Source organism: Lagenorhynchus albirostris, chromosome 13, assembly GCF_949774975.1.
Source record: "Lagenorhynchus albirostris chromosome 13, mLagAlb1.1, whole genome shotgun sequence".
Taxonomy (NCBI): Eukaryota; Metazoa; Chordata; class Mammalia; order Artiodactyla; family Delphinidae; genus Lagenorhynchus; species Lagenorhynchus albirostris.
In genome coordinates, this window is record NC_083107.1 from 51,160,250 (window position 1) to 51,176,022 (window position 15,773).

A 15,773-nucleotide genomic window follows, 5' to 3' on the forward strand; every position below is an offset into this window, starting at 1 on the left:
AAAATTAAATAATTAGATGAGGGGGAGCTGTAGTAAAAATATGGTAGTTTTATTTTTCAAAGGAGTTCTTGTTTAATAAATACATACTGAAATATTGCAACGTGGGGGAGAAACGGCCCAGGGTGTAGCTCAGACAAAACTATTCATGAGTTTGTGATCACTGACACTGGTTGATGGGTATATGGGATTCATTTTTCTCTCTACTTTTTTGACGTTTTGGAAATTTTTCTCAATAAAGTGTTTTGTTTCTTTTTAAACCACTTGGATGGGGCTCTTTGTTTTTACGTGAACAAAACCCTTTACAGCTAGCCACCCTCCGGGGTTCCCCTGCTTCATCCTGACCAAATCTAAACCGGATGTGAGTTTGAAAGAAAATGTACAAACAGTAGTAACCACCTTCCCCCTGGGCAGGTGGTGGGGAGCAGCCTCCCCAGACAGGAAAAGGGGGCCCCTTCCGCAGGAGCATCTCCTGATCCTTTACTCCCACCAGACCAGAAAGAGGTCCCCCCCCTTCAGCTGGGTCTTCCCCTTGTGCTCCCTGGAGTGAAACCCATGTTCTGGGGGCTATCCTTCGTTTCTTTGGGAAATCCCACAGATACAGCAGGGCCTCTGTCTGTAAAATAGCGTTCAGCTGGGGTTTGTCCTCCTCCCTCAGCACCTTCCTCACCTCTCCCAAATTATGTAATTATGTTGAAGCTTCTGGTCGTTGAGTCTAACACACCAGGTGGGGCTTTTAAGAATCTCCCTCCCGGGCTGCAGGTGGCTCAGTGTCCACACCCCCTCAAAAAAACAGGCCCTTGATCCCTCCAGTGATCAAGGAACCCAGTGGAGAGAGAACCAAAATAGCAGACAATCCAAAAAATGCCCTAAGCATGGGCTTCGGGAGTCATTTGTTTTCCTTCCTTGTGTGTGTCTGTGTGTGCACGTGCGTGCAGGCATGTGTGCGTTCTGGGATAAATGTATCTGGAAATAACAATGGGAGAAAATCGCTCATAGGGCCAAACCCCAAAATTGGCAGGAGAGACCCCACTGACCTTAGCCTCCCTCTTTGTGCTAGTCAGTTCCCACAGTGAAGCCAACCCAGGCTCCACACTCCTCCCTCTGTCACTAGTAGACCTGGTGTCAGGGACTCTGGTTTGGGTACAGTCTCTGCCACATACTCATTATGTGACCTTTCTGGGCCTTGATGTCTAAAATGGGGACAATAATTCCTGCCCTCCCCACAGGGCTGTTTACAAAAAAAGTTTTTTTCAAATAGAAGAAGCACTTTATAACTATACCATACCATTTATAAACTATGCCATACCAGTGTTTCCCAATAATCCTTCATAGAGTATGGTCAAAGTAAGTTTGAGAAATGTGGTATTTATACTCTAACCTCGGCTTGAACATCATACGCAGGTGAGCATATTAAAGGCTCTGCGAAGTCCTGCAGTTAAAAAAGATCAGTTTAACAATATTGAATCTGTTAGGTCTAATGACTTAGCTTGTTTGGCTCCCCAAACCCTTTTATCCTAGAATACCAAGGAATTAATTACTCAACCTCCTTAGGACCTCTGAAGAACAGCTGAGGAAGTAAAGCCCTGGATAGACTCAGGTGGCCCCGGTTACTGTCTTGGGCCCAGCATGCTTCTCTGTGGTGCTGCCAACCTCACCCAGATTCCCACACTTGACCAGGCCCCAGTGCCCTCTGCATGGGTCATCTTCCATTCCACCCTCACCAGCCCCACCCCACCACATCACCCCACACAGGGGACAGAGGGGAACCTGAAATGTATCTGTCCTTCCCTGGAAGGCGGGGTCTCATCAGTTTCTACCAAACGTGCATCTTTAGCTCTGGCCACTACCCCTCACTGCCACGCTCAGACCTACCTCAAAGCCTCAAACCGACTGTCCATCCCTGCCACCTAGCCCCCTCGATGTCCATCTATCCTTCCTCCTCATTGGGCAAACATACTCGGCCCTTCCCAACACCGGTTAGAGGCCAGTACCAGTTCTGCTGCTTCCTGAAAACTCCTCTTCCTCTAAGCACCATAATCTAACACAATTGCCCTCTGATCGCCCCTCTGCCTTCCCATCCATTTTGTCAACTCTTCAAGCTGGGATTTTGTTATACTTCTTGGAGAGGTAATGGTGCAAGTGATTAAAAGGATGTACTCAGAAACCTAGGTTCAAATCCTGGTTCCACCACTTATTGGCTGGATGATCAAGTTATTTAAGTTCTCTGTGCCTCAGTTTCCTTATCTGTAAGTGGCAAACAAGAGTACCTGCTTCATGGGGTTGTTGGGAGAAACTGAGTTGATTACAGTGCTTAGTACACCGGCACACAGTGAGTGAGCGAGTTAGCTATTACTGTTACTATTATCGTTATCATTCTGTCTCCTCACAGAGCCCTCCACAGGCTGGGCAGTCTTTAAAACTCTTTCTATCTGTATTTATTTACTCCCTGCCTCCTTCCACAAAGGCTCTAAAGTTGGCTGCGCACAAAGAGAGGGCTCAGGGCTGAGCTGAAGGCACCAGGAACAGGTTTGAGGTTGGAGACTGGGGCGGGGTGTTCTCCCACTGCCACATCAGGGTGCCTTCCAACCCCAGCACAAGAGCCCAGCCCAGCCAAACCAGCCCTACTGCTAAGGCCACAGACTGCCAGGGCTAGATGCGTCCCGAGCCAGAACTCAGAAGAAGAAACTGAGGCTTACCAGGCCTCTTTCCCACTTCTCCACCACTCCACCCGGCGCTCGTTAAGCCCCCAATCATACTGGCTGTGCACAGAGCTTCGCCGTTAATTTGACTTGGGGGAAAGAGGGGGAGGGCAAGGAGAGACAGGCACAGCCTTCACCTGACGGAGTTTAGGAACCGGAATGGGGGTTGGAGGCGCGGCGCAAGAGTCCGGCCTGAGCCCCAATCTGATGCGTGCCGAAACCACCATTTCACAGCAGTCGGAGCAGCCCACATGATCCGAAAGGGCAGAGAGCAAAAACCGTTTCTCTCTTTTCCCCAAAGCATGTGAGTTTTCTCCTTGGGCAGAAGAACCTTCCTTACTACCCTGGTTGCTCCTAAGACCAGCACTGTAGGAACGGTAATACCGAAAGCAGCCACCGCCGGCCCCACGCAGTCGGGGCCCGCTTCCTGGAGGAGGCGCCTTTCGCGCGCTCCGCGCTTGTGAACCGGCCCCTTCCTTCCCTCACTCACCGGTGTCCACAGAGGTGAGCACGGCGTTCGGGCTGGCTCGCCGGCCGCCCCCGCCGCCGGGCACGACTAGCGTCTGCATCTGCCGGACCAGCTCTGGCATGCGGTCCCAGTGGCCCTCGGCGCGGCAGCGCTCCAGCTCGCTCTCCATCTTCAGGTGGGAGCCGTGCGCGCCCTTCGCAGCCATCTTCGAGCGGGCGCTGTCATGGGAGGTGCGGCCGAGAAGTGGAGACCCGGCCGGGGGCGGCGTCCCGGCTGGAGCACACACGCGGGCGCGGTCGACCCGGGCGCGAGCGGCGGCCGGGGCCCGGGTGGCAGCGGGGGCCCGGCCGGCGGCCGGCGGGCAGCAGCCGCAGCAACCAGCGCACCCCCGGCGCCTCGGGGCTGGGGCTCCGGCTGAGCGGCCCGGACGCGTCCAGGAGCAGCCTCCGCCTCTGCTGCAGCAGCTTCAGGCGCCGCCGCCGCCGCCGTTGCAGCTGCTGTCACAGCCCCCGCCCCAGGCCTGGGCGCCGCCAGCTTCGGACCCGCCCCCGGCCGCGGCTCCACCCCCGCGGGGGCGTGGCGCGGCCTCGGCGAGCCGGGCGCGCGTCACTTTAATGCTGCGCGGAGCCCCGGAGGTCGGGGGCGCCTGGCTCGCCACCCCTCCCCCATCCCATCGGGGCTCTTGGCCTGGGAGACCCCCGACCCGACGACCCGGGTTTATGTGGTGGCCCCGTCACCACCGCTGTCCGGCACGTCACAAATCCCGGGAGAGGCCGGCCGGCCGGTCACTCCCAACTCCTAGAGCGAGCCTCCCCGGAGAGCCGCCGGCTGCCGCCCGGGTCCCGCCCTGCTGGGCCGCACGAGCCTTGCGCGCTACACGCGGGGCTCTCGGGAGAACCCGCCGGTTCGGAGTCCAGCGACTCTCGGGACGCCTCCACCGCGAGAGACTTGAACGTTGTTTTTTCAGAGCGGTGTTCCTCTTTCCAACCTGTCTGCCCCCAACCCAACTGGCAGGCCTGTCCTCTGCGGAATCCTGTTGCTCTGGATTTCTTAAACTTTTTAAGCTGTTTCTCCAACTTGGTATTTACATATTTAATTCTGGTGTCTGAAGACTGTGATCAAAGCTGTACCGAGCTCTAGGACTTAGCTCGCTGCTGTGGGGACGAAGAAGTTCAAAGGATTATAGGGCGGCTTCGGGGGCAGAGGCGGACGACACCCTCTGCCTAACACTGGTTATGGTGACCCCGCCTCGGGGCGACACCAGCGTACAGTCCCGTGTGGGGATGGCGGCCATCACTCAAGAAATCACAGCGAGACCAAAGCGACAAAACAAAACTAAGTGACATAGTGCATGGCACAGACCGAAGATTCCAGAAAACGGGAGAGTTAGAGCAAGCTTTTAAGTGTCAGGAGACTCACTGCTTCGTGCTTCTAGACAACTGTAACCGTGGGAAGTTTTTGTCAAGTGGAGCTCAGGCTCCTGGGCCCTTTGCTGTGCAGCCACAAGGGGTTATCTGTTGAAGGCAGCCCTCCTACCCCCCCCCGCCCCCCTTGTCGCCCCCAACTCCCCCCTCCCCCCTCCCCCGTGGATATCCTCTTCTGTAGGTTTCAAATGCTGCTCCATTCCTTGTTTGGGGGGCAGAATTCCTCACCTTGGCTGCCGCTCTGGGGTCTGTTCTGAGCTCTTAGAGACCAGGAGATAGATGAAGGAAAATGGGGACAGCTTTGGCAGTTTACTCAATTTACACAAACTCCTCCTCACCTACTCCTGTCAGCTGCTCTAGCTGGCATTTTGTTACCCTTTGCCTGCCCTTGCTGGTCACCAGAACCAGATTTCACTTGGAGAGAGATGTGCGTGTACTGTGGGTGAGGGTGGCCTGAGGACACCCTGCGATTTGCCCCAATCTGGCGTTCCCCAGAGTCAGCCCTAGGGCAGGCAAAGAAAAGCAGAGCTGATAAGAGGAATCCTGAGAAAATAAGGCAAACTCCTCTCCTCCCTCTTTTCTCTCCAATCCTTTGCCAACCCCTCCCCCAGTTTGCTGGACTCCAGGGAACTAACTGAAGGGGTATTGCTGCCTGTTTCTTCCGCGGGTGCATCAATATTTGTGCGGGCATGGGAGGGAGGAACACAGCATCATGGTGAAAGCTTATGACAAACTGCCCCTCAGCACCACAGAACACATGCTGGACCCCTTCACGGCTCTTTTCCAGCAGAGACAGGACCCCAACCCATTAGTGACCAACATCTTTCAGGGGAGTAAAAGGCTGTAGGAACAAGAACAAAGAACAATCATGATCCAATCAGTAATATTTTCCAAAATCAATGACAAATAGAAAGAGTGGTGGTTGTTTTTATTTTTTAATAATCTGTGATTTCTCAGATGAGAGTTTAGGACACATTCTGATAAAGACCACTGTCATTTGCCAGCTCAGAAATGCTACCGAAATAACTTGCTGATCAGGTGAAGCTGAGTTCATTGCTTACCAGAGTGAGGGAGAGCACTGCCTTGACAACCTTTGTAGCATCTCAGAGAAAAGAAGGAAGTTCGCAGGAGGTAAATCGACTTAATGAGAAATGTGTATTTTCAGGGAGCAAGAAAGATGGTACAGCACGAGGGACCATCTGGTTTAAAGGAGACTCTAAAGCCAAGCCAATAGGAGACTATTTGTTTAGCTGCTGCCCCTTAACAAAGTGGGAAGCTCTTGCCATTGGATCACAAGAGAGGCTAAGCTATTAGTCTTTATTCTCATGAAGTTAAGGGCTTAGTGAGATCTCTGATTTACTTATAGGTTGAAAGGCTTATGATGTTTAGTTAGGCCCAGAGTAGGAGGGTATTGAACACCTCATTTCAACTCACAAAAAACAAGTTCATGTTTGTTCTCAGAGAAAAGGTTTGGTTACCAGAGACTTGGGCAGGTCAAATAATGGTATGGGAGTTTCAGAAAACTTGGGAACACACAGCCTGCAGTGGCCAGTGAGACTCAGGAATCCTCATAATTGTCTCTTAGTTGGCCGGGTACCTTTTGCACAGTTGGTTGTCTGGATTGAGATTTGCCTCCACGGAATAAATCTTGTCTTAGGTCGTGCACTTTCCTTTGACAAATTGTTCACTTCTCTTGGAAACCATATGCCCTCCCTGAGCTAAAAGAGGAAGCAGAGAGATGAATCAGCCTTAGAGCTTGCCTCACCTTTGGAACAAGAAAGATTATCCACATATTGGCTAAGAATAGGGTCACAGGGCAATTTAAAGCTCTGGAGGTCCTGGTTGAGGACTTGTGAAAAGTAGAAGGGCATCTCAGAAACTGAGGCATACCAGTCCAAGTATGTTGTTGATTTTCCTTGGAGAAGACAGGTATTAACTTTTGATTTAAAGAGACACCAAAGAAAGCACAACAGAGTTCTACAATTGTACATGTGGTCAGTCTCCTTAGGCCTTGAGGATAAAACAGTATTTGAGTTTGGTTCTAAAGGGAAGTGGAGAGTGACTTATTTATGGCCCCAGGGACCTAAGTGAATCTATACTCCTGCCACTGGGCTTTTGACTGGGAGGATAGGAGTATTACAAGGACTAGGATGAGGTATGAAGACTCCTTTCTCTTTATGGCTTTTGATTTTAGTTTTATTCCTTCCTTAGTGCCTTGTTTTAAAGGCTATTGTGCAAACTTGGGTAGAGGTTTAGGTGGGTCAGTCTGAACCTTGATGGGTTTAGTTCTAGTAGAATGTCTGACATTCTGGAATTGCTTGCCCACAGGTGAGCTTCAATCTATGTTTGATTTACACACAAAAGTACTGGCAAATAAATAACCGAATTAGCCAGGACCTCATTATGAACAGGGAGGTCCTCAGGGACTGGAGGGAAGAGGCCGTCAGGAGAGCATTTAATGTGGCAATTCTATTCACACAGTAAATCCCTTGCTATTAAGTTAATGAGTGTAGTGTCACAAAGGAGAAAAGAACATTCCTTGGTTAAAAGTACAGGGCTGATGGTTAAGTGCCCGGGCCTAGGGAAGGTGTGGTTTTAGATATTTAGGATTATTAGATAGACGCCTGACCAAGTAGTTTGTTGACTCCAAGGAAAGGGTTGTACAGAGGGTCCCTGACTTATGATGGTTTGATTTCTTCCAACTTTAAGATGGTAGGAAAGTGATATCAGTTTGGTGGAAACCACCCTTAGAATTTCGAATTTTGGTCTTTTTCCCCAGGCTAGCAAAGTGCCGTAAGATCCTCTCTCATGATGCTGGGCAGGGCAGGGCAGCTTCCAGTCAGACACGTGATCACAAGGGGAAACAACCAATACACTTATAACCATTCTGTACCCGCACAACCATTCTGTTTTTCACTTTCAGTACAGTAGTCAATAAATTACAAGAGATGTTCAATACTTTATTATAAAATAGGCTTTGTGTTAGATGATTTTGCCCAGTCGCAGGCTAATTAATGTAAGTTCTGAGCACATTTAAGGGTGGCAAGGCTAAGCTATGATGGTAGGTTAGGTTTACTAAATGCATTTTTGACTTAGGATATTTTCAACTTATGATGGGTTTATCAGGATGTAACCCCATTATAAGTTGAGGAAGATCTGTATCATAGTGCTCAGGTTTAAGATTGATATTATTGTGACCATAACAAACAAAATTGTAAGACTGTCCTTTAATTTTTAGAGAAATGTTTCCTCGTGGGTTTGCAGGTAGAATGGGAAATTGAACACCTTCACTGATAACTTCTTTCTTTTCCCTTTAGTTTCTTAGTTCTAGAGCTTTTTAAAATAGAGCTCTTTCAAGGTTTTGGAGGTCTGGCCATGGGCCTATTTCCCACCCTACTTTTTGCTTGCATATTAAATCCTCTATTTCTGCTTTGAGGCCATTCACAAAAAGATAAGAGGGAGAGCCAGGGTCACATCTGCTTCAAGATTTACTACTGAATGCAACGTATTAAAGAACCTATCCCTAAAGTCTCCATCAGGCTTCTCTTTTTTTTGGCTTGAAGAACTGAATCAGAACACTAATTTCACAGGAAAGGCAAAGGATAGCCTCCGAAAGTCCTTGACCGACATCTGCAGTGTTTCTAAGTCCCTTCAGCTTCCTATACAATTCAAGGTCTTTTAAGTCATCATTGGAGGTCTTCCAATTCTGACTTTTTTATCCAACTTTTTGCAACATATGCACTATTGGTATATATCTGGCCACTCTGGATTACATGTCCCTCAAACTATTCTAAATTCCTCTGCAATGTTCTATCTTATTTAGGCCTTGGAGAGTCTTAGGCAATGGCTTTCAGCTGAGAATGGAACCAGAGCTTAAAATTCACCATAAGAGTTTTTCTCTGTGCTGAAGGAGGTTTCCCTTAAAGAGGTTAAGTGAGGTTTGGGGTACCTGGCTGGCTAGGAGGGAAGGAGAGGGGGTCAGAGGGAGAGATGGGGCAGCAGTAGATGGAAGAATGTAGGATAGAGGAAGAGGAATAGTGTGTTTGAGTTGTGATTTGTGGGAGATCTAAAAGACAGTTTTAAGTTCATATTTTTCTTTTGCTTTGGCCAAGGAATCTGTTAAGGAGGCGATTTTGGAATCCAATTTCTTTTGGATGCCTCCTCATGCTAATAAAAAAATGAAGACCGTTGGATGTTTGGAATTATGTTCCCTTTTCCTTCAAAGGCACTTCTCAAGTGAATAACTTTGTTCGTATCAAAAGTTCTTATAGTGGGGCTTCCCTGGTGGCGCAGTGGTTGACGGTCCGCCTGCCGATGCAGGGGGTGCGGGTTCGTGCCCCGGTCCGGGAGGATCCCACATGCCGCGCGCGGAGCGGCTGGGCCCGTGAGCCATGGCCACTGAGCCTGCATGTCTGGAGGCTGTGCTCCACAACGGGAGAGGCCGCAGCAGTGAGAGGCCCACGTACCGCAAAAAAAAAAAACAAAAACAAAAGTTCTTATAGTGGCCACTGTCATTCTGAATTATCCTTGGTGAAATGATGCTATTTAGAAAAACAAGTGCACAGATTTGGGCAATAGCATCAATACAGGTAAGAAGCAGAAGTTGGGTCCAAGGAAGGCATGGACTGAGGTTTATACTAAGACTGGGAATGTCAGTGGAGAGTTGCTTGTGTATCCTGTGGCTCGGGGACCCCCAACCTCACAGCTAGACCTTACCCAATGGCAACTCTGTTGAACTTACAGTTCTCAGCAGATGAAGGGCGTGGAGAGATCTCTGCTGATCCAAACTCTCACAGACAAAACTAGTCTGAGGAAAGTTCTCATAAGGTGTTGTTCAGTGGCCTGAGACAAAACTTTTCCCTGGGCTGGCTTAGGGATGGACTTATTGGGACCCACACCTGTCCTCTTCACCATGAACTTTATTCTAATATATGCACAACAATAAATGACCAGGATGGACATAGACAAATAGTTGCCTGGTTAGTAATAAGGTGGATATGCACCAAGGAGAAAAGATTTTCAAATATGGTCAGGTAATCGAAGGATTCCTGAAAAGAGTTCCTTATTGCTAGGAAACAAAATAGATTCAGTATTTGGGGAGCTCAACAAAAAGGAGACTTAAAATAAGAAATTGGAACTTGGGCCCAGGACAAGCCTTACATCCCTCACTAGTGAAGCCTGAAAGACCCCTGAGGGGATCGAGGGCCTCAGAAGGGGACACTGTTTCTGAAGCAGGGGTCTTGCGCTGCAGTGGTGAAGAGGGTCTCCATTGGATCTCGGTGGAGCTCAATAATTGAATGGTGGCTCCCTGAAAATACCCTCAAAACAACTTTGTGATAATGTAAAGCTGAGTTCTCATCGCAGGAAGGGAGAACACTAACTGCTCCGCAGAGCCAGAGTACCATCTAAAATGGGGAGGCAAAGTCGGGATATTTATGAAGTGTTGGGGTCTATTTGAAGGCGCTCTTCCACTGAGGGGGCTTGATTAGGGACTGGACAAGAATAATGATACAATAGTTGAGGATTATTAGGGCAAGGGGAGAGTTTGTTTATTTGTTTGTTTTTGTTTGTTTTTTGTGGTACGCGGGCCTCTCACTGTTGTGGCCTCTCCCGTTGCGGAGCACAGGCTCCAGATCGCAGGCTCAGCGGCCATGGCTCACGGGCCCAGCCGCTCCGCGGCATGTGGGATCTTCCCGGACCAGGGCACGAACCCGTGTCCCCTGCATCAGCAGGCGGACTCTCAACCACTGCGCCACCAGGGAAGCCCAAGGGGAGGGTTTTGAGGCAAGGATTTCAGAGTCTTAGAGAGTGGTTGGATGCAAAATATTGAAAAGTCGCAAAGTTCATTTAAATGTTTTTCTTCTTGAAATTTCTGCAAAAATTAAAGTTACAACTTTTATTATCCCGGGCAAGAGTTTCCTGCAATAGAAAAGTCATGTCAGTGTCAATAGTAAGCTGTCAGGATGTTTGGTTCTTCCTATGCACTGACTCAAAGTTGTATTATATATGATTATTGCAACATCCCCTTGCCCCCATCAAATCACTCCTATTTGTACTGGTTATCACAGTGGCCATGAGTCATTAGGCCATCCAGAGGGAGAAAGAGCCTGATGAAGAGATGTTCTCCCACCTCTTCAGATGTTCTCTCCAGCCTCTTCTTTCACACTATTGTATTTGCCATTTGGGGGTCCCAACAGGAACCCTAAAAAAGTATACTAACTTTGAATATGAATTAAACCTTTAGTTCACAGTCAACAGTCCCTTCATCCACCCAGGTCATCAGGGTATGTGAGGTAGAGCAGAATGACAGCTGCCTTTCCAGTCTTCTGTAGTCATAGCCCAGATCCTTATATACAGAAACCAACTTTTACTTATTACCGTGATTATTGGCTCATAGCATTTCTGGCCGATGATGTAACTCATGTCTTAATTATCAGTGCTGTGGACTGGCTAGCCCAACCAGCCCTCCTAGGATGTTGACATGAATTCTGCCAGGGGCTGGCTTGTATGGTCAGTCTTTCCCTTTGACAGCTGCCAGAAAAGCTGGGGATAATCACTAGATAAGGAAAAAGGCCGTACAAAGGCAAGTTTCAAAACCATGAATTCTTTGTGTTTGTGTGCAATTAGTAATTATTTGTTATGTTTTTTATTTTATTTTATTCCTTCCAGTTTTATTGAGATATAAGTGACGTACAGCTCTATATAAGTTAAAGCATACAGCATAATGATCTGACTTACATACATCCATCATCTCACAGAGATACAAAATAAAAGAAAAAGAAAAAAAATACTTTTTTTCTCATGAGAACTCTTAGGATTTACTCTCTTAACAACTTTCATATATAGCATACAGCAGTGTTAATTATATTTATCATATTATACATTATGTCCCTAGTACTTACTAATCTTATAACTGGAAACTTGTACTTTTTGACTACCTTTATCCAATTCCCCTCCCCCCAGTTATGTTAATTTTAGAATCCTAGAACATTAAAAGTTTTCCTAGTCCTGGGAGATGAGAGCTCTGAAGTGTCTCCTATCTCCACCCACCCACTTCATGACTGAGATACTAGCACCTCCCTCCATGCACGAAACTCCCTCCCATCAGCCTGTCTGTTCTGTTCCCTGGGCTCCCAGGTGACTCCTGCTTCTCTTTGGTGGCTTTTGTGGCATCTTGCAGGACTGCTGCAGTGGTACCCTCCCAAGAATGGGGGCCCATCCTTCCTCCTAGCCTTGGTCAGTACTGGTTCCCTGCCCAGTTACTGCCATCCTGGGGAGAGAAGCCAGCCTCACCCACCAGCGCCCAGAGCCTTCTCAGCTCACCTTAGCTGGTCTGATTTTAAGCCCTACCACTCCTAAGGCCAACCTGAGTGTCTGCCCTTCAGTGATTATAGCACTTTTAGGCCTTAAACAATAGCTTTGCTCTATCTGCTTTTCAAATCTTTCATTGCTATCTGTTTAAGAACATTTTTTATTGTGAAAAATAACACAATTAAAGTACATAAAACATAATTATTATAAAGCACCTTTTTTAAAAGTTGAAGTATAGTTGATTTACAATATTATGTTAATTTCAGGTATACTACATAGTGATTCAATATTTTTATAATTATGCTCTATTTAAAGTTATAATAAAATATTGACTATATCCTGTGTGCTAGACTAAAGCAAACTCTTGTTTACCACCAACTAGAGTCAAGAAATAGAGTTTTACCAGCTTGCTAGAAGTCTCCCTTTATATCCCTTCCCAAACACAACCCCAACTCTCGTAAAGGTAACTGCTAGCTTTTATGGTAATTACTCCATTGCTTTCTGATATCCTTTATTAGATTTAGGAAGTTCCTTCTATTCCTAGTTAAAAGAATTTTTTAAAAAATTATGATTGAAGTTGATTTTTACAAATATTTTTTTTTACATTTTTTGAGATAGTCATTTTTCTCCTTTAAATTTATTAATATGGTGAAATACTTTGATTTGCAAATGTTAAACCATCCTTGCATTTCTAGAATAAGATCAATCTAGTTGTATTAGCTTCCTATTGCTTCTTTAACAAATTACCAAACACATAGTGGCTTAAAACTAGTACATTTGTTATCTTACAATTCTTGAGGTCAGAAGGCCAGAATGGGTCTTAGGGGCTAAATCAAGGTGTTGGCTTAGAGCTGCACTTCTGGAGGTTCAAGGGGAGAACATGTTTCCTTATCTTTAGCAGCTTCTAGAGGCCAGCTGCATTCCATGGCTGGTGACCCCTTCCTCCATCTTCAAAGCTCATCACTCCAATCTGTGCTTCCATGCTCACATCTTCTCTCAGACTCTGATCCTCCTGCCGACCTCTTATAAGGACTCCTTTGATTACATTGGGCCCATAGGGATACTACAAGATAATCTGCCACGGGATTCCTTGGCTTCCCTGGTGGCGCAGTGGTTGGGAATCTGCCTGCCGATGCAGGGGGACACGGGTTCGAACCCTGGTCTGGAAAGATCCGATCCCACATGCCGCGGAGCAACTAAGCCCATAGCCACAGCTACTGAGCCTGCGCGTCTGGAGCCTGTGCTCCGCAACGGGAGAGGCCGCGACAATGAGAGGCCCGCGCACCACGATGAAGAGTAGCCCCCGCTTGCCGCGATTGGAGAAAGCCCTTGCACAGAAACGAAGACCCAACACAGCCAAAAATAAATAAGTAAATTTATTTATTTATTAAAAAAAAAAGATAATCTGCCCAGCTCATGGCCCTTAATTTAATCACATCTACAAAGTCCCTTTTGCCATGTAAGATTGATATTCACAGGTTTTGAGGATAAGGATGCGAACATCTTTGGGGCCATTCTGTCTCTGACATTGGTTGTATTTTCTTTCTTTTTTTTTTTTTTTTGCGGTACGCGGGCCTCTCACTGTTGTGGCCTCTCCCGTTGCGGAGCACAAGCTCCGGACGCGCAGGCTCAGCGGCCATGGCTCACGAGCCCAGCCGCTCCACGGCATGTGGGATCTTCCCAGACCGGGGCACAAACCCGTGTCCCCTGCATCGGCAGGCGGACTCTCAACCACTGCACCACCAGGGAAGCCCCCTCTTATCTTTTTCATGTTTATAGAATTTATAGTGATATCTGCTTTTCATTCCTGGCATTGATTATTTGTGTGTTTTCTTTTTTTATTTTTCTTGATAATTTGCAAGGATTTGTAAATTTTATTGGTCTTTTCAAAGAACCAACTTTTGATTTTGTTGATCCTCTCTATGGCATGTTATTTTCCATTTCACTGATTTTTGCTGTTATCCTTATTATTTCATTTATTTTACTGTATTTGGGTTTCTTTTGTACTTCTGTAAGAGTCAGGATTGGCTAAGTTAGGCTGCAGTAACAAACAATCCCCCCCGACTCTCAGGGCTTTCAACAACATAGTTTATTTCTCACTCATGCTGCCTGTTCCATCCAGGTTAGCTGGGTTCTTTTCCACATTGTCTTCACTTTGTGGCTCACGCTGGCAGAACAGCCACTGTCTATAGCATTGACAATCACTGTGGCAGAGGGAAGAGACAGGATGGTGAACCATATGTAAAAATTCTGCCTAGATGTGACATGTAACACTTCTGTACACATTCCATTGACCGGAGCAGGTAATACAGCTAAACCTGATGCCAGTGCCCAGAGGGAGTGAATCTTTGTGAATAATAATATAGTATCCCATGCCTTATTTTCTAACTTTTTGAAGTAGAATCTTAGCCCATTAATTTTTAACCTTTCTTATTTTCTAATATATGCTTTTAAGGCTATAAATTTCCTCTTATCAGCTGTATCCCACAAATATTTATACATAGAAATTTTGTTAACATTCAGTTCAAAATATTTTCTAATTTCCTTTGTGATACCTTACTTGAGCTATGTGTTATTAAGAAGTATTTCTTAATTTTCAAGTAAATGTGGAGTTAAAAATTTTTTTTTTCTAGTGTAATTGCATTGTATCAGAGGATACGATTTGTATACTCTCAAATCTCAGACTTTTTTTAGACCTCACTTTCAACAACGCGATCTTGGGAAGAGGACTTTGAGCCTCAGATGAGACCCTAGCCCTGGCCAACATTTTGATTTCAGCCTTGTGATACTTTGAGCAGAGAACCTAGTTGATCCTGGACTTCTCCCTGATATGTGAGATAATAAGTGGGTGTTGTTTTAAGCTGCTAAGTTTGTAGTAATTTGTTATGCAGAAATAGAAAATTAATAGAGTGTTTCTGCTAGTCGATAAATCACTCAGTTTTTGTTTGTCTAAAAATGTCTTCTCAGACTTCCCTGGTGGTCCAGTGGTTAAGACTCCGCACTTCCACAGGTTCAATCCCTGGTCAGGGAACTAAGATCCTGCATGCTGCACGGTGTAGCCAAAAAAAAAAAAAAAAGTCTTCTCATCTTTATTCTTTTCATTTTTTTTAACTTTTTCATGTTTATTCTTGAAGGATGGTTTAGCTGGATACAGAATTTTGGACTAGCAATTTTCTTTTAGCACTTAGACAATATTACACTGTTCTCTGGCTTCCATTGTTGCTGTTGAGAATTCAGCTGTCTGTTGCTCCTTTGAAAATAATATTTTTTCTCTTCTGCTTATCTTTAACATTTTTTTGGTTTGTTTTTTGCAGATTTATTTTAATGTTCCAAGAATAGATTTAATTAAATTATCTTGGAATTTGTTGCTCTCCTTGATTCTGAGCTTGAAGTCTTTTATCAGTTCTGGAAAACTCTTAGTTATTACCTTCAAATACTGTCTCTGCTCATTCTCAGCTCCAAGTAGACTCCAAGTAGGTATAAGTAAGACCTTCTCACTGTATTCTGTGTCTCTTACCCTTGCTTTTGTATTTTCTCTCTTGTTGTCTCTCTTTACTTCATTCTAGATAGTTTCCTCTACCATGTTTTCTGATTCATTGACTCTTTCTTCTCATGTGTCTAGACTGTTGTTGAACCCATCCCTTGAGTTTTTAACATCTCTTATTGTATTTTTTTGTTCTCAAATTTTTGATTCTCTTTCCAGTCTGCTATTTTATCACTCTTCTATTCTATCACAGAGGGACATCTTCCTTGACCCCCCCCATAATCACCTTAGGCTTGTTTACATCCCCCCCGCCCCGCCCCGGCCACTGTGTGCTGCCATGGCAACCTGGGCTCTAACAGGCATTTACCTGTTCTCTTACATTCTCT

The 15,773-nt window shown here is 46.2% G+C and overlaps 2 protein-coding genes across 4 annotated transcripts in view; one reads left to right on the forward strand and one right to left on the reverse strand.

The window, feature by feature from the left end:
- The window catches only part of TTC7A (tetratricopeptide repeat domain 7A), a 122,186-nt gene extending 118,659 nt beyond the window's left edge, over positions 1–3,527 (reverse strand). Inside the window, exon 1 of one of the 3 annotated variants that reach the window (XM_060169825.1) lies at positions 3,190–3,527. In XM_060169825.1, the coding sequence (XP_060025808.1) occupies positions 3,190–3,373 (184 nt within the window). In that variant the 5' untranslated portion in view covers positions 3,374–3,527. The remainder of the gene's footprint in view (positions 1–3,189) is intronic. The other 2 variants (XM_060169826.1, XM_060169824.1) reach the window with 2 other exon arrangements.
- The window catches only part of MCFD2 (multiple coagulation factor deficiency 2, ER cargo receptor complex subunit), a 43,534-nt gene continuing 30,962 nt past the window's right edge, over positions 3,202–15,773 (forward strand). Inside the window, exon 1 of the mRNA XM_060169827.1 lies at positions 3,202–3,343. The gene's annotated coding sequence lies outside the window, so the exon portion shown is untranslated. The remainder of the gene's footprint in view (positions 3,344–15,773) is intronic.